Consider the following 25348-nt stretch of genomic DNA (forward strand, 5'->3'; position numbering starts at 1 on the left):
AGATATTGCTCAATACAATGGTTAACCACTTCTGATTGTCCGTCAGTCTGCGAATGATAGGCATAGCTCATTTTCAGTTGAGTGCCTGAAAATTTAAAGAACCCGCCAAAAATGACAAATAAATACCGGATCTTGGGCACTGATTATAGAATGAGGCAGACCGTGAAGCTTGACCACTCCTTCGATAAATTTCTCAGCTACTATTTTCGCAGTGTATGGATGAGATAGTGGCAAGAAATGAGTTGATTTGCTTAATTGATCAACAACCACAAGAATTGTATTTTTGCCTTGTGAAGGGGGGAAGACCTTCTATGAAATCCATAGTTATGTCATCCCAAACTTGACAAGGGATTGTCAAAGGTTGTCACAGTCCAGCTGGTGACAATGTTTCAGCCTTAGATCTCTGACATACGTCGCATGAAGCAACGTAGTTCTTCACTTCTTCATGCATGGAAGGCCAAAAGAATTGTTGAGCAAGTCTCTTATACGTTTGAAGTACGCCTGGATGGCCACCAATTTGTGAGTCGTGGTATTCCCGCAAGAGTTGTTGTATAATGCTAGAATTAAGGGTACCACCACTCGATTTTTGTAAAAAAAAACTAATCCATTACGCCATGAATAAAGGTCTCCTGGGTTTTCAGTAGCCATTTTACTGATTTTCTTCATATAAGGATTATCATGAGTTTCCGCTTTAATTTCCTCCCAAATCTGAGGTCGAGAGACAAATAAAGAATCGAGGATCGGACTACCTGGCAATCGCGATAGTGCATCAGCAACATTATTTTCACAACCTGGTTTGTATGTGATTTCATGATCATAGCCGAGCAATTTAGACAACCAACCTTGTTGCTATGGTGTTATTATTCGTTGTTCCAACAAGAACTTGAGGCTGCGCTGGTCAGTTTGAATGTAGAATTTGCGACCCAGCAAATATGGTCTCCATGTTTGGATGGCTTTGATAATTGCAAGCATTTCTTTGGCATATATGGACCAAGATCGTTTTGTGATTCCCAAGGCTCGGCTCATGAAGGCGATAGGTCGCCCTTGTTGAGATAAAACAGCTCAAATGCCTTCACCAGAAGCATATGATTCGATGGTGAAAGGTTCGTTTAAATTTGGCATGGCTAAAGTAGAGGTACTGGTCATAGCATTTTTGAGTTCCAAGAATGCTTTTTCAGCCTCCCCTGACCATCCAAACTGCCCCTTCTTCAAAAGATTTGTAAGAGGGCGTGCTATGATGCCGTAATTGCGAACAAATTTCCGGTAATAACCTGTCAGGCCTAAAAATCCACGCAGTCCAGATATATTAGTAGGTCGAGGCCATGATAACATGGTCTGAATTTTCGATTGATCCACTTTAACTCCATTTGGAGTTATTATATGACCCAAGTATTCAAGTTCTTGTTGTCCAAAAGCACATTTGCTGACTTTGACATAAAATTTATGATGCCTTAATATTTCGAAAGCCTTCTTAACATGTTCAGGATGAATGGTCCAATTAGGACTATAAATTAAGATATCGTCAAAGAAAACTAGTATAAACTTTCGAAGATAAGGCCGAAATATGGAGTTCATAATCGCTTGAAAGGTAGACGGAGCATTAGAAAGACCAAAAGGCATTACTAAATATTCATAATGGCCATTACGAGTGCGAAAGGTTGTTTTATGAATGTCAGTGTGATGGACTCTAACCTGATGATATCCTGCCCGTAAATCAAGTTTGGTGAAGTAGGTTGCTCCATGGAGGTCATCTAACATGTCGTCGATGGTAGGAATCGGGAATCGATCTCTGATTGTTACAGCATTGAGAACTCTATAGTCTGTGCAAAAACGCCATGAACCGTCTTTCTTTTTCACCAATAAGACAGGAGATGAATAAGGACTAGTGTTGGACCGAACGAAACCCAATTTAAGCATGTCTTGAACCTGCTTTTCTATTTCAGCCTTTTGAAAGTAGGCATACCTGTATGGTCGTACATACGGGCTCAGTCCCCTCCTTTAAGTTAATGTGATGTTTAACCTCTCTTGTGGGAGGGAGTTGTGTCGGTTCTCGAAACAAATCCTCAAACTTTTGTAGTAGTTCTTTCATTTCCGAATGAACTTCTAACGGTGCTTAATCAACATTTTTCTGTATACAAATGGCAGACATCGAGTTACCTTGTCGAAACTTCTTAGAAATGGTTTGCATTTTGCTGGTTGTATTTCTTTTGAATCAATGCCTTGCAATATATGCTCTGATTGTTCCACTGGAATTCCATGGTCAACTTCTTCCAGTTACACGCCACTGTCCCCAATCGCTCCAACCAATGTATACCTAACACCATATCCAATCCAACTAATGGCAAGGCATAAAGAGTAAGGTTGGAAGGAATACCTTGTAGCAGGATGTGGACATTTTCAAACCTCCCTTGACACTTTAGTCGTCCCCCATTAGCCAATTTAACATCAACATTTTTCGTAGGGATGAATGGTAATTGCAACAAATTGGCTAACTTGGCACTAATGAAGTTGTGAGTAGATCCACTATCGATCAAGACAACCATTTCACGCTGTTTGATTTTCGCCATCACCCGCATGGTCTTGTAAGATGTACAACCTGAGATTGCATGTAGGGATATTTCAGGTTGAATTTCTTCAATTTGTCCTTCCACCGAATCATCAAGGTTACCTTCTAATAATAAAAGATGTGGCCCAGAACATTTATGACCAGGTGTAAATTTTTCATCACAATTAAAGCACCGCCCTTGTGCCCTTCTCTTTTGCATCTCATCCCATGTGAGTCGCTTCATCATTGTTGGTGCTTTTGGATTTTGTAGAGGAGTTGAACTCAGCCACATTAGGGTTGCGCATAATTTTCCGATTTTGTGTAAGCTGTTCATCTCGCATTCGGTCAAGGCTAATTGCTTCTTTTAAAGAATTAGGTCTGAACATCCTAATGCCATCAGCTATCTCAGGCTTTCAGCCTCCCATGAAAGTCACTACATGAGCCTTTGGCGTCCATCCTTGAACCCGATTACCCAATCGTTCAAATTCTTTTTGATAGTCCCGTAAAGAGCCGCATTGTCTAACTCTTGAGAGGGCTTTATCAAAGTTTTCACATTCAGTAGGACCAAACCTCGCCCATAGCTCTTCCTGGAAATTAGCCCAGGTTACTTGCTTACCTTCTTCTTCAAAAGCCTTTCTTAACCATTGCCACCATTGCTTAGCCTCACCGTCAAGGTGAAAGGAGGTTAATCCCACCTTTTGTGTTTCATTAGTGCCTTGTGTAGGGATTTAAACCCTTATACTAGTGTTTATAGCGGAAATAAGACATCTAATGTCTACACTAGTATTCCCAGGATCACATGCAAAACTAGTAATTAAACTAATGGAGATAGTAGATTACCTTAATCGCTTTTCCCTCGAACTAGTTGAATTGATTGAAGAAGACCAAGAGCTTCAAGTGTAGCTCCTCTACTTGGGACACGAGCAATAAATTTGATCTCCCACCTTGTTGTATAGCTAGCACACCAATGGTGGTTGGAAAGAAGAACACCTTCTTCTTTGACTAGATAGATAGTTAATGGGAATTAGCTCACTTTCTCCTCTCTACTTGATGTGGTAGAGTAAGAAAGCTTAGAGAGAAATTCCACACCTTATTCTCTGCCCTAAGAGTGTTTATATAGAACCCTAATAAGAATCCACCTCCTTTTAGGTTTCTTAAAACACCCTTTAGAATAAGATTTAGGGAAATAGTCGAAAATAGCAACTATTGGTATTTTCTCAATTCCCTAAGGAGATGACGTACAAACCCAGCCAAAATTGGCATATTTAATGTTCATAACATAAGGAAACGTCCCTCCAAAAATCAGCCCAATCCGAGCCCTAAAAGTGCCCGAATCGGCTAAGGCCCAAAAACCCTGTTTTTGGCCTTTTTGTACTATCTTTGCCTAATTCCTTTTTAGGCCTATGAGATATGTTTATGGGACACTCCCATGATTATATCTCACTCCCACTAGTCATATCCTAGATCAATTTGTCACTCTTATGTGTAACCCATTGTAGGATCCGATCGAAGTTAGCCGCGAATTACTTCGTAATTCGACGATCGTAGTTGGTCTCTAGCTACAACTCTACGATCCCTAAATCAATCGGACTTGATGATCTTCCACATCAATTATCCTATCCGACAAATTGTTCGCATTGTCACCTTGGTCGAAGGACATCTCCTTCAACTCCTTCACCTTGATATTCAAAAAATTGTTCCACTTTCGAAAACCATTCTGTTGGGTCATCTCCAGAGAATCGTGGAAACTCCAACTTAGCTGTTTTCGATGAGTACGTTGATCGCCCTCCTTCGAAGTTGTCTCGTGTGTCTTCTTTATTATAGTGAGTACGAGCATTTCGGTTACTGTTGTTGTTGTTGGACATCTCTTTATGAGATAACAAATTTTCTGAAAGTATACTAATAGTAGATTCCATTTGGTTTAGCTTGTCAGCAATACCAAGTTCCATTCGGCTAAAATTGTCTTGGAGTCCTCCAAATCCAGCCTCCAAACTTTCAATTCTTTCCTTGTTAGTTGTCACTGAATAAAGCTCTGATACCAATGTTAGGTCCCAATCAGAACAGAGAAAATAAAGATTGATAAAAGAAACAGTATTCTACTTAGAACTAGAATCAACCACTATTTGATTTCAATTTCAGAATCCCTTCTACGTAGACAGTACATAAGTTTAAATCGAAAGAAAACAACTAGTAACTACATGCTACTCCCTACTTCTTAGGTCATATCCCAAGTTGTTAGGATACAATAAAAGTCTACTACTTGAAAATAACTACCCACTTCTTGACTTATTCTACTTTGAATAGGAAATACTTCTGATCAGTTGTAACTAAAATACTTTGGACTCTTCTTTGCCACTCTCTTTGACTTTCTTGGCTCATCACATACTTTGTCATTACCAGGGAAATACTTGGTTCTTGGTTATCCAAACATCATTTGTTACTTTTTGGGGCATTTCACGCACCAGTGGTTAAAATCTCATTTGAAGACTTAAGGGCAACATACAAGTCTGATATATTTTTGGGATATAATTTAAAAAACTTCAGACTCAATCATAATATTTGAAAAAAAAACATTTTATAAAAGTACGACTTTATCCCGAATCAAAGTGAAAAACATTTTTGAAAATTTCTGAACAAATCTTTAGTTTTCTCTCAAAAAAGTTTGTACATTTCTGAACAAAATTTTTTTTGCTCAATAATTGGTTTGCAAAAATGTTTTGCATTTTGTCTTTTGCATTTGACAAACATAGATAGACTGCCATTAAAATTTTGGCTAAAGAATTTTTTATTTGTCTGGTGAAGAAAGAAAGAAACGGTTTCCGCATTTTTTTGTTTTGCTTCCGACATAAATATTTAGACCAATGCATTCTTTAGCTTGTTTTTTGCAAAAATTAAAATGTTATACATATTATCTTTTCTATTTGACGAACTCATTAACGAACAAATAATATTTTGACTAATGAGTTATATATGTTGTTATCAACATTTTATAACAAATCAGGTCAATTATATATGCTGCCAACATTTTATAACAAGTTAAAACGTTATTACATATGTTGTCAACAGTTTGTAACAACACAATTATATATGTTGTCTAATTTTTATAACAACATATTTATATATGTTGTCAACATAGAAGGGTAAAACGGGGATTGTAAGAAAAATAAGATTGTTTTGTTAACAACATAATTATATATGTTGTCAACCGTTTAAAAAATGTTAAAAAAGAAATTTTTTTTTTTTTACAATAAGTTTTTTGAGTGATTTTTTCCCCCTATTTGGACCCATTTTTTTGGACTTGTAACTCATAAATTCAATCTTTTTTAAGGGTGGCAATTGGCCGGTCGGGTTCATGTCATTCATCGGGTCGGGCCGGACAGGCTTTCAAACTCTCTATCCATTGGGGCTTTCGGATTTAATCGGATGGTTTATTTAAAAAATTCTAGTGTCCAAAACCCGTCCAGGTCCGTCAAATTTTTCAGGTTTCTCGGATATCGGGTGGTCGAGTATCGGGTTTTCACCAAAGTTTCAAAATATCTCGGTCGAAATGATTTAAATATTTCTATTTCGATAGTACCGAATTTTCTATCGAAACTAAAATTTAATTAAGTTTCTCTTTTGTTGTATCAAGGGCACTCCGCACTTGGACAATAATATATGTACATATATCTATATTATACACTTCAAATACTTTAAAATATATATATATATATATATATATATATATATATATATAATACATGCATACATAAATACATACAAGCAAACATACATATAATGTGCATAGGTATTACGTATAAATATGACATGATTAAGCGGGTTATGTCGGATTGTCGGGTAAAGATTGTCGGACGGGATGCCGGATAGCACTTCAAAACCCGTACCTGACCCGTTGATTTCATCTGATCGGTCGGGCTAAACCTGCCTCGGGTTATGGGTACCCGCAGACTCTAACGGACTTGGGTACCCGTGACGAATTTCGAGTTTGTGGACTTTTTTCCTAGCCCTAATCTTTTTTCTAGAGGGATATCTATTATATTAAAACAGCTCAGTCAGTTATTCAGGGGATAAGTCTGACCGTCCCTTTTAGTTTAGAGATTTGGTTGGAAACACATCCGACGGATGATATAAAATCTAAAATTGGTTAAAATATCCCTACAATAACTACTACCCACTTATTTCTCTTTACCCACGTGTTTATCTCCCTATTTATAAGTTCGTTGATATTTTTTTATCCTAACAAAGTTTTGGTATCTTTTTAAAAAAAATTCACCATTTTCGGTTATATCCTTCATCTGCTCTATATCTCTCGGTCAACTATAGAGAAAAAAAATGTAGAAATTTTTCTTCAATCTTCATTATTTGTATTGATTTACATTAGCTGTCATCTATGTCTTTAGAGAAATTTATTTTATGTTATTCCTCTCTTTTGATTTAGTTTATTTTTGTTGTAATTATCTGGATAAGTGAATAGTAGTCTTTTGATTTATTTATTTTGTAATATATTTTTGTTGTGATTTTTGTAATATATTTTTGTTGTGATTTTTGTTGGGATCTTCATTATAAAAATTTATTTATTTTCATAATCTGATTTATTTTGTAATACATTTTTGTTGTTATTGAATACCTAGTCATATCCCTCTTAACAAAAAAAAAAAAAAGAATACCTAGTCATATCAATAACAAAAAGTGATTGAAATCAATACAACAAACCACAAAAAAAATCTGAGTTTTAATGTCTAAGAGTTGTTTAGGAACACAAAAAGTTAGAAAATAACTTGATTGTTAATTAACCATATTATTTTAATTTTAAGTATCTTTATACATAACATTTTTGCAACTTTTAGGTTTTTTTTATGAGAATTTGCAACTTCTAGTTAATAAAAAAAAAATATTTATTTTTTAATTACTAAAAACAAAATTTTACCCACACAACAGCTTTTTTTTCTAGAAATTAGTTGGAGTCAATTTTTTTTGACCCAAACAACTACTCTTTGCATGTATAAAAATTAAGGTAGATCTGTATGCATCAGATTATGACAATCTTCCCCCAAAAGTCCAATTGATTTTGTTATTATGATATCAACCTTTTAGTTAATCATAGGTTAAGAGGCTTGGTACCTATAAAATGTGATCATCGCTTTGCTTTCTTCAATTCATGGTGTAATCTGTTTTATATCATGATGTATTAATGGGGTCGGTGGGTATATAGACCAAAATAATGTTCAAAAAAGGTTTATGATCCAATCTTCTCAAAATATGGATATTTAGTCCTTTTACATTATGGACATAAAAACCCTCACTTTCTAAACACATTACCATCAATGTCCCACGCTCAAATTTGACGTGGAGATTTATTAGCAAAAATTGTGGAGATTTATTAGCAAAAAATATGGAGATTTATTAGAAAAAAATGGATAGAAACAAATCATAATTTCTCTCTCCTCTAAACAGATTTGGAAAGCAAATTTTCTCTTTCCTATTATCCGAATCAATCAGAAACAAAAATCCTAACCAAAACGAAACGTCATCACCACGGATATTTCCAAATCAATTTTCTCTCTCTTCTTTACAGATTTATAAACCAAATCAATTTTCTCTTTCCTATTATCCGAATCAATCAGAAACAAAAATCCTAACCAAAACTACTGTAAAGTATGTATAATTTATTCACAAGTTTTTTTTGCATGGTTATTTTTCATCATAAAGAAGTTTGTTTCAACGTTATGGTGAGATTTTGGGTTGATTTTTATGGTTTTTTCTGTTGTGACATAGTTTCTGATGTTCAAAGCTTCGTCATAAATCAATTTTTAGAGATCTGTTTGATAAATTATGTCAATTTCTGTCTGGTATAACTTAAACTACTGTAAAGTATGTATAATTTATTCACAAGTATCCGTGATTTACCACAGGATTCGATAATTTTTGATAAATAACCAATGCTAACAGCAAAAATTTAAAAGTTTTTAATTGATCAAACCTTGTAATTTCTGATAGTGGTCATTTATATGAAGGAAATTTATATTGTATACTGATATACAATAAGTATGTTTTACAATGGGATTTAATGATGTACAACAAATTCTGATATACTAATGATAAAGTATAATTTTAAACGTTATATATCTAAACTGTAAATACGATATTATGTATAATTTACAATAAATTATGCAAACTTTATGAAAAATAATGAGACATTTATCACAAATAATGAAATCATGTTTCCTTTCCATGTCTTTCAATATGAACATAGAATCGCATTTCAATGGTGACCATCCATGCACTATCCATTTGCAATCTTCAACAGGACACACAGCAGTAGCACGCTTAGAATCATTCTTTATGAATTTGAAATCATGCCCGGTGTTGATACTATATTGCCTAAGAGCATATCGAAAAGTTTTTGCACCCCCAGGAAATAACTGTCCTAGTTCTGTAAATATCTTATCCCAACCATCTGATTTCAGTTTGATTTCCTTATTTTGATTTGATGATTCTGCCCGAAACTCCATCTGTGATAACAAAGTGAGATAGATTAATTCAAATAAATTATATATACAAGTATATTATTTGCAGTAAATTATATAAACATTTGAATAAATTACATGTACTATACAGAAAAGTACACAGGATTTACATATGTAAATCAAAGATGTTCTAATAATGAAACGAGAACTGTTTTGATATTAAATCATACATAATGTTCCATAAATTACGTATGATTTAAACAAAATAATATAATGTTATTCGTGAAAAATTTGCAGAACCAGAACATATATCATGTTCTCAATTTGATAAACATCGCAGGGAAAAGTTTATATAATTTACGTTACATTATGGTAATTTATTCTAAAGTATATATAATGTTAATTCTGTTATGAGTAACCGTGCGAAAGAATCACGTTTCATCAATCTGTACGGAAAAAAATCAGATCTGGAGAAAATTTGAATATCATACTTTGCATAAACTCCAAATCTATTGATAACTGATATGACGATTGATTGCAAACAATAAGTAAACTCGATTTGTAAGATTTAGAAACGAAGTTCTAATCTCATGAAGATCGTGATCATTAATACAAACTTTAGAGAGAGAAAGACAATAATAACTTTCTTGATCTGAAACGGAATCATCAAATAAGAAAATTGTTTACCTGATTAACAATTAAGATGATGATTTTTAATAGCTCTAATGATAATGAAACAAGTTAATGGAAGATTTTCAATCGAAACATAATCAGAAAACATAAAATTTGGTTTGAGTTTTACCTGAACTTAGAAACTCAGTTTTCTGTTTTAATGGAGGATAGTTTCAGAAGATGAAGATGTAGAGAGAGAGAGAGAGAGAGAAAGATAGGACGAGAAGGTTTCGGTTACAAATTTAAGGAAGATAATGATTTCTTTCTTCCTTTAGAGTCGGTAATTGGAGAGAGAAACAGGGAGATAAAAAAGGGAAACGAATATTGGTTGATTTGAGCTTAAATTAGATCTTATATATATGGAAGGTTAGTTTGGGTATTATAAATTATTTGGTATTCTAGGGATTTGTGTTTTCTCTCTAGATGACACCAAATGGACTAGATATCCATTTGTATTATTTTTTTGGTTTTGAAACCCTTTATAGGATTAGAAAGGACTAAAAGTCCTATTAGGGTCCGTTTTTTGGACTATAAGCCAAAAATTCTGTATTAATGTCATGTAAATATAATGACTTTTTAAGTTCCATGGCAGAAAATTGCATATCCTTGCTATTTTCACATAATTCTTTTTTAAGAGTTCTCCTTCGTTTATCTAAATACCTTCAATAACTATTCGTTTTCCCATATTACTTTTATGGTACTCGTGTTTCATTTAGTATTAACAAATACTTATTTTGGGGTGGGACCAGTGAATTAGGATATAAATAAGTAATTCAGATCTTAAACTTTGAAAAGATATCAATTGATCACATATTAGAGCCGGGTATCAGACATCTATCAAGTCAGTGTTGGATATACTCAATTAGTATTGAAATATTATCGGTTCCAATCAAGTGATACCCGTCGGGTATAAAATCATTAATTATCGAGTATGAAAATGAGGATCAAGAACCGACATAAACAGTTCCAATTCGGTTCGCAGTAAATGGGATATCCATTGCCACCCCTACTGACTGGACACTTTTATTCTATAGATTCACCCGGGTTGCACGTGTCAGTGTCAAATCGCACATGATTAAACCCTGGATAAAACAATTGGTGGGATGGGTCCAACAGGACTCTACCATCTAAGTCCAATTCTACCAAAGGAGATTGTGGGGAAATTATAATATAAATTCAATTCATGATGTATTATATTCTGTATCACGGTGTATTAGTGTCATGTAAATATAATGATTTTTTAAGTTCCATGTCAAAAAATTGCATATCAGTTCTTCTTTAACCGTTCTCCTTTGTTTGTTTAAATACCTGCAATAATTATTCATTTTTCCATAGTACTTTTATAGTACGTGTGTTCTTTCATTTCTTCTTAACAAATAGGGAGAATTACTGAAATTCCCGACTTTTGATAATGCGTTTGCTGAAATTCCCGAATTTTATTAGTAATTACTGAAACCCCCAACTTTCGTCTCACTTCCGTTAGATTTAACGGTGTGATGTTGTTAGAGAGAGAGAGAAATGATCAAAAGGCCATTTACTAAAACTGGACCTGTTGGAGATCAGAAAACGTGGGCGCCTTAAACACAATACCGGGGCGCTTATATCAAAAGTCTTTCTTCTCCAACCAGTAATGACACAAAAATTTATAAGCTTTATGTATTGAGAGAGAAAAAAAATAATGAAGTAAAGTGGAGTGGTGGAAAGTAGAGAATGACATTCACTAAAGATCCAAGTTTCCAACTCCAAATTGTCAAATATAATTCTGATTTTTCTAATATCTTGGTTTTATGTTACTACAATGGTGATGAAAAGTAAGAACCTAATTGTTGAAAGAGAAAGATATTTAGGGGTGTTTGGAAACATGGATTGGGTTGCACCTTTCATTTTAAAAGTCGAGAGTTTCAGTCAGGGGCGGATCTATGGGGGTGCGAGGGGGTGCGGTCGCACCCCCTGAATCCTCCCGAAAAAAGAATGTAGTAGTAGTAACAATTTTTTTCTATATATGTAGAAATGTATAGATATGTATATAATGATGTCTGTTAATGACATGAAGATGACTTTGGCGTAATGGTTAAAACATGGAGTTCAAATCAACTTGACCGTAAGGTCATCAGTTCGAACCCACAGTTAGCATTTTTTTTTTTTTTTTTGAAATGTGTGTGCCTTTATGTTTATATTTAAATGAGCGTGTATAGCTACAACCGAGTAAGAGATTGGCCGGATGGTTGAGCGGATTGTCTTTTGGACAGGGTACCTAAGTGGCAAGGGTTCGAGCCCAGCCTCTCCCAATTTTTGTTTTATTTTTTAAAATATAATCAATTCAACTATCAACCTATATAAAATCAATTCATCTACGCTAAACCCCTACAAACTTCAATTTATCTACCCTAAACTCTATAAATTTCAATCATCTACCGTAAACCCCTACAAACTTCAATTCATCTACCCTCAACCCCTACAAACTTCAATTCGTCTACGATAAACCCCCTACAAACTTCAATTCATCTGCCCTAAACCCCTACAAACTTCAACTCTAAACCATAAATCCTACAAACTTCAACTCATCTACCCTAAAGCCTAAACTCTATAAACGTCAAATCATCTACCATAAATCTTATAAAATTCAATTAATCTGCCCTAAACCCTTATAAACTTCAATTCATCTACCCAACCATCCAACTACACAATTTTCTACCTCTATATATATCTCTCATTTTTTTCATCTCAAACCACACAAAAATCACTTCTCCTCTACTACTACTTCTTCTTCTTATTCATCTAATCAAGTATTCAAGTTCAACTAGTAACTATGGAAAAGTATTTTAAAAGAAAATTTTCTTCGGGTTCATCAAGTTCAACACCGGCAGTTTCGGACTCGACTCCAACGTTATTTTCCATGCCAACACCGGGACCGACTCCAACACCGGAACCGACTCCGACATTGGTAAGTCCTGTCGAATTTAATTTATAATCTTTATCAATTGATCCGGGACTTAGACTACCAATTTCAAGTTATGAATCCAAATATAGAGATGAAATTCGTAGACATTATTTACAACGTGGTCCATTTCAACCAAAGGACCATAATCTAGAATCCAATATGTACGGGACCATGAGTGGTCATCATTGGTCTGGAACGTTTGTACTTTTTGTGAAAAACGTAATATTGAAGTTGTTGATCTTAATGGTTCGTACCTAGTCCAAGGGAGAAGCAGAAGGGATGCACAACAAATTACAAACATGTATCACTATCAAGTGGAGATTTTCAATGCCGTTATTGATATGCAACTTCAAGAATTAAATGCTCGTTTCACTGAGAAGAATACCGGGTTGCTTCGTTGTATGGCATGTTTGAGTCCATCAAGAGATTTTGCCCTTTTCGACAAAAGTAAATTGATGCGTCTTGCTGAATTTTATCCGTCAGATTTCAATAGTCTTAATATTATGCTACTAAGTTCTCAGCTTGATAATTACATTTACGATATGAGACAAAATGATGATTTCTCAAATTTAGATGAAATTGGAGATCTTGCTAGAACATTGGTGGAAACTAAGAGGGATTCATTTAGTTTATTTGCTTATCACTTTAGCACTAACTTTGCCGGTTACAACTGCCTCTGTTGAAAGAGCTTTTTCAGCTATGAAGCTAGTTAAAACACGCTTAAGAATCAGGATGAGTGATGCGTGGCTAAATGATAGTTTAGTAGTCTTTATTGAAAAAGAAGTTTTTGGTGAAATTGACAATGAGTCGATTATGTGAACATTTCAAAATATGAACTCTCGTAGAGGTCAATTGCGTTTGTAATCGTTGATGTATCAATATAATTAATGAATATAAGTATTTTATTAATTATTGTGTTTGCAAAAAAAAATTTATTTAGGTGTATAATTCCGCACCCCCTAAGTGAAAATCCTGGATCCGTCCCTGGTTTCAGTAATCTCAATTAGTAAAGGTTAGAAAAATCGGGAGTTTCAGTAATCAAATTATCAAAAGGTGGAGATTTTAGTAAGAGGGCAAGAAAGTAATGTTGAAAATATGAAAGTTAAATCTAACAGAAGTCAGAAGGTTTCAATAATTACTAATAAAAGTCAGGGGTTTCAGTAAACGCTTTATCAAAAGTCGAGGATTTTAGTAATTCTCCCTAACAAATATTTATTTGTGGCGGGGAGGGGGGTGGGGTACTAGTGAATTTTATAACAGTACACTACACCATGTCAGCATCTTAACTTGATATTTTGATGTACATATGAAATGGTATAAATCATTCCTGAAATGAAATCTTTAACAATAATACTAATGAGTCAGCTAATATCTTTTTGGTGGCTTGGTAAGATTAACCTATGGGGTCATTATGGATCTTATTTAATAATGAAATATATATCTCAGTCTATCCATCAAGATGATAACTATGATTAGGCAGGTATCACTTAAATGGAAGAAAATAAACTTTGATGCAATTGGAATTATTTCAGTGAATAACAAAATCCATCCAATAGTAGAAGAACATTAGTGGATTTATCATTTCAATGTGTTAATCCATATCAATTATGTGGTTATGATGTATTCATTATCTTGTAAAAGAAATAAATCTTTCAAAATAAGAAACAAGAATGGGTTTTCCATTATTTTTCACTACAAGACTTTTTTTTTACCTAATTAAGGTAGATTTTCCCTTGAACAAATTACAAAAATCTTTCCAAAAAAACCCTGTGATATTGTTATTAAGATATCTTGACATTTTAGCACATCAATATTGAATGACATAACACCTATAAAATGAGATCCCCATTTTGCTTTTTTCCATCATCTTCTCTAGCAAGTTTTTGAGCATTGTGAAGAGAGAGAGAGAGAGAGAAAGTAACTACTGTTCTCATTTGTTGTTTTCCATGGAGGGTAAGAGGATGAGGATGATTCCATTGATGCTTATTTATGTTTTAGTGTTGGGAGTCTTTGTAGAAGAAACTTCAGCAAATATTTTAAAATTTCCAATTTGTTACGCAAAATGTTTTGCTATTTGTGCTCCTACTACTCCTCTTACGTCATGTGCCCTAAAATGCATACCAGAATGTCTTTTTGGAAAATCTAAAACTCTTACAAATTTGAATGGCGATAGTAATGATCTCCATAGTTACTGTGAATTGGGTTGTGCTACTTCTACTTGCCACAATATTAGCACTCTTCATGATCCTCGTATGTTCTCTCTCTCTCTCTAATCTATTAAATATATGTATACCTTAATGTGCATTTGATATATAGAATTGATATGCTAATATAAATTTTTTACTTGCAGGTGCACATGAAGTCGAAAACTGCGTGAATTCTTGCTCTGAAACATGCGCAAAACGTTTCTAGTCATTCTAAATATCGTTCATAAATAATTTAATTAGATTTACCCACATTTCACGTGGAAAGTTTTATGTAATAAGCAGGATATTATTTATTTCAATGAACATTTTAGCCTATTTTGATAGTTCCATTTTCCCAATTGCGCTTTTAGTATTATGTATGTTCATTTTTATGTTCGCTAGAGTTTTATGTTACTTGTACTTTATGGAAAAATCCGACAGAATGTCATTAACTTAACTCGGTGGCTCTTTTTTTTCTGAAAAAAAAAAAGAAAATCTCCATTTCGTTTTAAATTTAGATTGTAAGCAATATACCAGATTACACTTTTCGAAGTCTGATCAGTATCCCACATTTCGTTTTAATTCTATTTTATGAAAGCACAAGTGAAGCGAGCTTATGAGCAATAAAGTTACACCTTCAATAACAAAAGATAAAGTAGATAGAGACAAGTCTATATTCATAAGCAAGTGTCTCCAACAGTCCAGCAAGAATGGCCAAATCAACTTTCTTGCTAATACTCTAAATCAGGGTGAGCGCATCCCTTCATGATAAAGAGCCTGTGATCCATTTGGATTGCAACTTTGAGGCCTAGTAGCACTGTGTGAGCCCCTGCCATGGCTGCCAACTGATATGCTAAACATTTTGTTTTGCCTTGAATAAATCCACCACGATGAGACCCCTTGCCACCGTTGAGTAAAGGGACCGTCTACATTTCTTTTTATGAAGCTTTTAATTGGTGGATTGAATCGTCTCTGTAGTCTGTAGATGTCAGACTGATGGGACTTGAGTTAACCATTGTATTTTCCAAAACTACATTATCAAAATTGAGCGTTCCTTCTCTCCACAATTGGCAAAAACATCATTCTTTGTTCCAACGAACGAGACCGAATCTCTCTCCCCTCCACAAAGAGAGTTCCCCTTCACTCCAAACACATTCTTGTATTCCTCCCGACGAAAACAGTATGATCGAGCCGACCCCCAATTACAGGGGAGTTAGATGTTTGGGCATCAAGTTGGAAAAAGAATAGAATGTGGGGTGTAAAAATCCAAAACACCAATCAAAACAAACACAAAATTAATATTTTGACAATGGACCGTGTGGCCTTTCTGTCACTAATTCTCCTTAATTTGTGATTCTTCAATTAAAAAAAAACCCAAAAAATAAAATGTCTCTCATCTCCTTCTGAAATTGGAAAATCAAATGATCTACAAACAGATAATTGCTAAAATTTGAGCTGAGTTAATCAAATACTTCAATTTTAATTTCTGGGTTGCTCTTGAATTCCTCAATGTTTCATTGTTTTCTGATTTCAATTTGGGAGATTTTCATAGAATTGGGTCAATAATAATTTTAGAATTCTTGAAGGATTTGAGAGAGAGAGAGACAAAGAAAAATTAGGAACTTTTCATGTCTGAATAAAATTTCTAATTGATAGAAAGGTCAAAATAGATTAGATTTTGAAATTTTTGACAGAGCTGAATTTTATTATTAGGGTTAGTAGTTTTTTGTTGAGGAATTGAAGATGGGAGTTGATTACTATAACATATTAAAGGTTAATAGAAATGCAACAGATGAAGATCTGAAGAAATCATATAGGAGATTGGCTATGAAATGGCATCCTGATAAAAATCCAAACAATAAAAAAGATGCTGAAGCCAAATTCAAACAGATTTCTGAAGCCTATGAAGTAAGTTCTTTGCATCCTCTCTTTCTTCAATTTCTTTCCTAATTTGGCTATATGAATCTTGAATTGAACAATTTCTGGCAAAAATTATGATGATCCCTTGTTTCTTTTTCATTTCTGAATCTTGGGTAAGAATTTTTTTATGTTTAATGTTTGATATCAAAAACTCACTGGGGGGTTGAAAAGAAAATGTAATTGATTTGGATCAAATTTAGTCAAAGTAACTAGTTTTTGCTTCTTCTAGAGTTGAATTGGGATTGATCCTTGTTCACTTATTCTTTATGTGAATGTGGTTTAGGTATTGAGTGATCCACAAAAGAGAGTTGTGTATGATCAATATGGAGAAGAAGGTTTGAAGGGAATTCCACCACCTGGTTCAAGCAGTGCTGGTGGTAGTGGATTTGGAGGCTCCAATTCTTCAAATGACTTTAGATTTAATCCTCGAAATGCCGAAGATATATTTGCAGAGTTTTTCGGGAGTAGCCCTTTTGGGTTCGGGTCAATGGGAGCAGGGAGATCAATGAGGTTTCAATCTGATGGAGGGATGTTCGGAGGGAGTAATAATGTATATCGAACATATAGTGAAGGAGGAGGTGGTGGTGGTGGTGGAGCAACACCACGGAAGCCACCACCTGTTGAGAGCAAGCTACCATGCAGTCTTGAGGAGCTCTATACTGGCTCGACAAGGAAGATGAAGATCTCTAGAAATGTCGTCGATGCTAATGGGTATTTTATTCGTTTATTATGCCAATTTATCTCTCAATAATTTAAATCATGATTGTCATATGTGTTAATTTAGGAAACCAAAATTTGAATGCTCTTTCTGATTAAGTTAGTTGACAACCACGCATGGTTAGCTACAATCAAGAAAATTCCAAACTTAATCAATATCGATAGCTATTGCAGTTCCATTCTGGTTTAGTTTCTAGATTATGATTTTGTATTAATCTTGTTTACACATAGGCCCATCTTGTCCCAACTGTCGACGTCTCGTCCTAGCTACCGGCACAAAAGAATCACCCTCTCGACGAATTTAGCGGGCCATAGTTAGGCCTGCACACACTTTGTGCTTGCCCATTCACTTTGACCTTTGGATGTATTCCTGTTCACTTCTATGAACCTCTGGTTTCAGCAATATATGGGTGGTTGTCTCTTGAATCAATTTTTCTTTCTCCGAAAACAAAATTTGAAGTGAATATATACTTTATTTTGCAGACGATTAGTACCCGAAACAGAGATATTAACAATAGATGTGAAACCAGGGTGGAAAAGAGGAACAAAGATAACTTTCCCAGATAAAGGAAACGAACAAGCAAATCAACTACCTGCAGATCTTGTATTTGTGATCGATGAGAAACCACATGATATCTACAAGAGAGACGGAAATGATCTTATCGTAAATCAGAAAGTCTCGCTTGCAGAAGCACTGGCAGGAACTACTGTGAACCTCGCAACACTGGATAGGCGTAATTTGTCAATTCCAGTATCCGATGTTATAAGTCCCGGGTATGAAGTTGTGCTTGCAAACGAAGGAATGCCGATAGTTAAAGAACGAGGGAAAAGAGGTAATCTTAAGATAAAATTCGAAGTGAAGTTTCCGTCAAGATTAACTTCTGAACAACGATCTGGTCTCAAGCGAATCCTGGGAGGTGGATAATCGACGAACGTATGAATTTTAGTCCTTAACCACTGTTTTGATCTTCCTCCCAAACCCACTCTGTAATTTCTTTTTTCTTTTTTCTTCATAATGTATTTCTGGTGTTTCATATATTTCTGTTTTCTTCCTTCCCTAGTCTTTGTATTAACTCTCGATTGATATTGTACTATTCTTTTTTTTTTTCTAGTATCAATGTAAAATGGATCTTTGATCATATTTTTTAATTGTAATGTGAATTATCCTCCTTATTGGTCTTGGTTTTAAGATGATTTTAATGAAAATTGAAGAGCAAACAGAGAATTTATCTTATAATGCTACTAATAATTAAAGAACTCATATATAATGACTACTTCAAATAAGAAAGTTATGAAAACATAAACTTTAACCTAAAATATGCTACCCTAAAGCACACAGACTCAAAATCGGCATGACACACCAAAGTTTGTTCCGACTAAACCAATGTACACGTAAGAAAGTTACGGAAAATGAACTTTAACCTAAAAATATGCTACCTTAAACCACACAGACGAAAATCAGATTGACAAAACTCGGATTGGCAAACAATAGTTTCTCCAGTAGAAAAATCTGCAGCACCAGAGAAGGCATTTTTGTTGCAACTGTACCATATGAACTTGTCGTTATCCTTCATAATCAAAGTATCGGTTGAGTACATGTCGCACGGATAACATCTTCCTCTTATGGGGCTAACATTTATGCAGTACTTCATATTCCATATTTTATTTCCCAAACTATTATTCTCCAAGACCCATAGTTCATGTATGAGATCCTTAGATGCTGATTCTATAGTTGGATTAGCCCAATACCTATCATCATTAAAAGCAGCAAACACCCCGAGCTCTCCTTCGTGATCGACTAACTTCATATTCCCTATCAAATCCTTTTTCGTATGAAGTTCGTTTGAAAGATTAAAAATTCTCCATTTATTTTGATCAATATAAAACACAAATATTCTGAAATCTGAAGTCAGGCAGTAATAACTTCCCTTAATAGTAATAGTACTATTATCCCAAGGTTCCAAATACACATTAGAAGGAAGTTTAATCTTTCTAAATATCGTCCAAACGCCTTTTTTTGAATCAAATATCTGACAACCATAACCAGAAGAAATATGAAGAATTTTGTAATGAAGAGATGGGTAAGCTTTCTTCACGACTATCGCCATCTTATGTGTATTACCATATTGAATTCTTGGATTAGGTATCTTCTTCCACTCCCCGGTCGTTGGTTTACATACATAATAGCTATAAACCCGATTATACGACTCATGAACACAACATAGTAAACCACAAGGAGATGAAGCTTCTATTTTGGTGTTTTCGGGCAAGAAACTAAGAGAAGGAGGGGAAGGAAGTGTTAGAGAATTAGAATTATTAATATTATCTAGAACGAATGGGACGTATACATATTTATACGTTAAACCTTCGCATAGTCGAATATAGCAACCGTACATAGTTTTAGTATTTTGAGAATGTTTCAACTTGAAATTAGTATCATAAACTAATGCCTTCCAATCTCTACAAACCTTTGAACATACCAATTGAAGAGAATTCAATGCAACTCTGGTTAAAATTTCAGTGATCATTAAATCGGATGAAGAGTGAAATTGATCAATTGATAACTCTTCATTATTACCTTCTTCTTCCTCTTCTTCAAACAATACTGCAAACTTGTTTTCTAAATATTCACTCTTAGACTTCACCATCTCTATAAAACTAGGTTCACTGTTGTGGGATGTCCAACAAAAGTACCCACACATATATATATATATATATATATATAGATAGGGAGCCGATTTGAGTCAGGAAAGTAAAAAAAAAAGAAACTCCTATTCTTTAAAATATAGAAGTTTCTCTGGACAGTAAGAAGTTATAGTTGAGAACAACTCGGATTGCTAGAAAGAGGCACCGGTAAAGAGGGAATCCTTCTAAGGTTTATATTTAGTCCACGAACTTTACGTAATTTAATTTAGGTCCCTGAATGTTTTGTAATCTGGACCGTTCAAAGGAATAAACGGTCCAGATCAATACCACTTTTTCTGTAGTGGTTTTAGAATTTCAGATATTAATACAAAATTTCTGTTTGTTTAGTTGAAATCATTAATATAAATTATCTGATATAAGCAAATATACACACACTGTATAAAAATGGTTGAAAAAGGTTTTATCAATAGAATTACTCATAATTAAGGAAGGACACAAGATAGTGATAATTATTGATGGTGTGTATGGCGGAGGATTCATGATTTCACGGATTCATGAATCCAAGTAACATTTTTTGGTTTGTTTGGCAACTAATAAGAATCCTATGATTTATTATTATTTGAGTATTTTCAAACGCTTCTTTAGAAAAATTATTGAATCAACTTTGTTCTCGAAACTCGTTTTTTCAAATCGTTCCACTCGAAAGCTCTCTGTTTTCTTCGTAAATTTTTTCCAGAAACGTTTTTTTATTTCGTATACATTTTTCAAAATAGTTTTTCCCGAAAGGCGTTTTTTCTCAAAAAAATTCTCCATTTTTTTTCCCAAAAACTATTTTTTTCGATAACCGAAAAGCCTTTTTACGAAAACAATTTTTGGCGAAAAACGATTTTTTGAAGAAAAAAAATATTTTTGGTGGAAAAAATAATTTTCGGGAAAAAATGGTTTTTGGGGAAAAAATTGATTTTCGGAGAAAAAAACAAATTTCGGCAAAAATAATATGTTAAACATAATAATTTTGTAGAAGAAAATATTTTTGGGTTATTTTCCAAATGGCTCCCAACTTTGTGACCAACTTCCTGCCTGGCCCCATAGATTAGCAAAAATACCCATATGGTCCCCTTTTTCAGTTATCTTTAACTTTCCGTTACTCTCTTTCCTCAATCTCTTTTTCTCTCTCTGCCACATCATCTGTTACGCCACCTCATCATCTTCTCCGGTGAAGGTCGTCGGCCGGCCAATTTTCCAACCGGCGACCTTCAAACATAAAAAAAAAAAAAAAAAAAAAAAAAATCTCTCTCCTCTACATTTAACGTTCATAAATAATTTAATTAGGTTTACTCACATTTAACGTGGAAAGTTTTATGTAATAAGCGCGATAATATTTATTTCAATGAACATTTTAGCCTATTTTGATAGTTCCATTCTCCCAATTGCGCTATTAGTATTATGTATGTTCATTTTTATGTTTGTTAGAGTTTTATGTTACTTATACTTTATAGAAAAATCCGACAGAATGTCATTAACTTGGTGACTCTTTTTTTTTCTGAAAAAAAAAATCTGGATTTCTTAAATTTAGATTGTACGCAATATACCAGATTTCACTTTTCGGAGTCTTATCAGTATCTCACATTTCGTTTTAATTCTACTTTATGAAAGCACAAGTGAAGCCCGCTTATGAGCAATAAAGTTACACCTTCAATAACAAAAGATAAAGTAGGTAGAGACAAGTCTATATTCATAAGCAATTGTCTCCAACAGTACAGCAAGAATGGCCAAATCAACTTTCTTGTTAATACTCTAAATCAGGGTGAGCGCATCCCTTCATGATAAAGAGCCTGTGATCCATTTTGATTGCAACTTTGAGGCCTAGTAGCACTGCGTGAGCCCCTGCCATGGCTGCCAACTGACATGCTAAACATTTGGTTTTGCCTTAAATAAATCCACGACGATGAAACCTCTTGCCACCGTTGAGTAAAGGGACCGTCTACATTTCTTTTTATGAAGCTTTTAATTGGTGGATTGAATCGTCTCTGTAGTCTGTAGATGTAAGACTGATGGGACTTGACTTAACCAATATATAGTTGTCAAAATCATACTATTGTATTTTCCAAAAGGCCGCGGCTTTGGGGAATAAAGAAAAATCTTCGGGAAATAAATTTTCTAAGGAATCTATGTTTTTTGTGAAATCTCTGGGGAATTTTTTTTTAGGGGGAACACAATTTTTTTTTATAACTTACACCTCTTTCTTCTTCCCCTCTTCTTTCTTCTTCTCCGAAAAAAAAACTTATTCATCTCATCTTTTTTCCTTCTCTATCACTTCTCTTACTTATCTTCCCCAAATCTCAAATACATACTAACCTTATTTCTCTAAAATCAACAACAAAGTTAGAGAGATAAAGAGGAAAAAAACATTCTAAACCCTAGAAATCATCAAACAAAATATTTTGAAGTTCTTAATACATCTTTCATGGGATGTCCAAAGCAAGTTTCTTCCTCCATTAATCCTCCCCAAGATAAACACATTATAAACCGTAAAAATCAATTAATTTTGAAACCCTAAAACATATTCACTTTTAAACATATTAGGTTGTTCTCCTATGTTTTTAGGGTTTAGTGATCAGAAGAAAACAAAGCTTTGAAAAATAAGATGAAGAAAAGAAGAAACTTGAAAAGAGTTTAGGGTCTAGAACCCCAGAAAGATTTTGCTTAAATTTATAAAAGTTCTTTCTAAATTCGTTTATAGAATCTTCTAAAAATTTAGTTTTGTTTAACTCTAAAATTGGGAGCCCTATAACAATAAATAGATATAAAAAAAACGTCAATCTCGGTTAACCAATTTTGAAGAGAATTTTTATTCCCCAGAGATTTTTTTTTATTCCCCAAAGTCGCGGCCTTTCCAAAACTACAGTTATCAAAATTGGGCGTTCCTTCTCTCCACAATTGCCACAAACATCTTCTTTGTTCCAACGAACGAGACCGAATCTCTCTGACTCTCTCCCCTGCACAAGGAGAGTTCTCCTTCACTACAAACTCATTCTTGTATTCCTCCCGATGAAAACAGTCTATCAATCCGACCGCCAGTTACGTGGGAGTTAGATGTTTGGGCATCAAGTTAGAAAAAGAATAGAATGTGGGGTGTAAAAATCCAAAACACCAATCAAAACAAACACAAAATTAATGTTTTGACAATGGACCGTGTGGCCTTTCTGTCACTAATTCTCCTTAATTTGTGATTCTTCAATAAAAAAACCCAAAGATAAAATTTTGAAGTGAAGTTTCCGTCAAGATTAACTTCTGAACAACGATCTGGTCTCAAGCGAATCCTGGGAGGTGGATAATCGACGAACGGATGAATTTTAGTCCTTAACCACTGTTTTGATCTTCCTACCAAACCCACTCTGTAATTTCTTTTTTCTTCATAATGTATTTCTGGTGTTTCATATATTTCTGTTTTCTTCCTTCCCTAGTCTTTGTATTAACTCTCGATTGATATTGTACTATTCTTTTTTTTCCTAGTATCAATGTAAAATGGATCTTTTTTTTAATTGTAATGTGAATTATCCTCCTTATTGGTCTTGGTTTTAAGATGATTTTAATGAAAATTGAAGAGCAAACAGAGAATTTATCTTATAATGCTACTAATAATTAAAGAACTCATATATAATGACTACTTCAAATAAGAAAGTTATGCAAACATAAACTTTAACCTAAAATATGCTACCCTAAAGCATACAGACTCAAAATCGGCATGACAACCCAAAGTTTGTCCCGACTAAACCAATGTACACGTAAGAAAGTTACGGAAAATGAACTTTAACCTAAAATCATGCTACCTTAAACCACACAGACGAAAATCAGATTGACAAAACTCGGATTGGCAGACAATAGTTTCTCCAGTAGAAAAATCTGCAGCACCAGAGAAGGCATTTTTGTTGCAACTGTACCATATGAACTTGTCGTTATCCTTCATAATCAAAGTATCGGTTGAGTACATGTCGCACGGATAACATCTTCCTCTTATGGGGCTAACATTTATGCAGTACTTCATATTCCATGTTTTATTTCCCAAACTATTATTCTCCAAGACCCATAGTTCATGTATGAGATCCTTAGATGCTGATTCTATAGTTGGATTAGCCCAATACCTATCATCATTAAAAGCAGCAAACACCCCGAGCTCTCCTTCGTAATCGACTAACTTCATATTCCCTATCAAATCCTTTTTCGTATGAAGTTCGTTTGAAAGATTAAAAATTCTCCATTTATTTTGATCAATATAAAACACAAATATTCTGAAATCTGAAGTCAGGCAGTAATAACTTCCCTTAATAGTAATAGTACTATTATCCCAAGGTTCCAAATACACATTAGAAGGAAGTTTAATCTTTCTAAATATCGTCCAAACGCCTTTTTTTGAATCAAATATCTGACAACCATAACCAGAAGAAATATGAAGAATTTTGTAATGAAGAGATGGGTAAGCTTTCTTCACGACTATCGCCATCTTATGTGTATTACCATATTGAATTCTTGGATTAGGTATCTTCTTCCACTCCCCGGTCGTTGGTTTACATACATAATAGCTATAAACCCGATTATACGACTCATGAACACAACATAGTAAACCACAAGGAGATGAAGCTTCTATTTTGGTGTTTTCGAGCAAGAAACTAAGAGAAGGATGGGAAGGAAGTGTTAGAGAATTAGAATTATTAATATTATCTAGAACGAATGGGACGTATACATATTTATACGTTAAACCTTCGCATAGTCGAATATAGCAACCGTACATAGTTTTAGTATTTTGAGAATGTTTCAACTTGAAATTAGTATCATAAACTAATGCCTTCCAATCTCTACAAACCTTTGAACATACCAATTGAAGAGAATTCAATGCAACTCTGGTTAAAATTTCAGTGATCATTAAATCGGATGAAGAGTGAAATTGATCAATTGATAACTCTTCATTATTGCCTTCTTCTTCCTCTTCTTCAAACAATACTGCAAACTTGTTTTCTAAATATTCACTCTTAGACTTCACCATCTCTATAAAACTAGGTTCACTGTTGTGGGATGTCCAACAAAAGTACCCACACATATATATATATATATATATATATATATATATATATATATAGAGAGAGAGAGAGAGAGAGAGAGAGATAGGGAGCCGATTTGAGTCGGGAAAGGACAAAAAAAAAAGGAAACTCCTATTCTTTAAAATATAGAAGTTTCTCTGTACAGTAAAAGTTAT

General features: G+C 34.0%; 3 protein-coding genes across 3 annotated transcripts; 1 reads left to right on the plus strand and 2 right to left on the minus strand.

Annotated features, from left to right (window-relative positions):
- Positions 1-16079: 16079 nt before the first annotated feature.
- On the plus strand, positions 16080-18617 carry LOC147539702 (uncharacterized). Its single transcript, XM_086643335.1, has 3 exons — positions 16080-16719; positions 17015-17442; positions 17932-18617. The coding sequence occupies exons 1-3, from the start codon at positions 16555-16557 to the stop codon at positions 18371-18373; spliced, it is 1035 nt and encodes a 344-aa protein (XP_086499461.1). The 5' UTR covers positions 16080-16554; the 3' UTR covers positions 18374-18617.
- Positions 18618-18694: 77 nt separating this feature from the next.
- On the minus strand, positions 18695-20128 carry LOC147539703 (F-box protein At5g49610-like). The gene has a single exon (XM_086643336.1). The coding sequence runs from the start codon at positions 20094-20096 to the stop codon at positions 18882-18884; it is 1215 nt and encodes a 404-aa protein (XP_086499462.1). The 5' UTR covers positions 20097-20128; the 3' UTR covers positions 18695-18881.
- A 3795-nt stretch (positions 20129-23923) lies between these two features.
- LOC147539704 (F-box protein At5g49610-like) lies at positions 23924-25138 on the minus strand. Its single transcript, XM_086643165.1, has one exon. The coding sequence runs from the start codon at positions 25136-25138 to the stop codon at positions 23924-23926; it is 1215 nt and encodes a 404-aa protein (XP_086499291.1).
- Between the last annotated feature and the right edge of the window lie 210 nt (positions 25139-25348).

This window comes from Eschscholzia californica, unplaced genomic scaffold (genome assembly GCF_041429995.1).
Source record: "Eschscholzia californica isolate CP2 unplaced genomic scaffold, dmEscCali1.0.p SCAF_5, whole genome shotgun sequence".
In the NCBI taxonomy this organism is placed as follows: domain Eukaryota; kingdom Viridiplantae; phylum Streptophyta; class Magnoliopsida; order Ranunculales; family Papaveraceae; genus Eschscholzia; species Eschscholzia californica.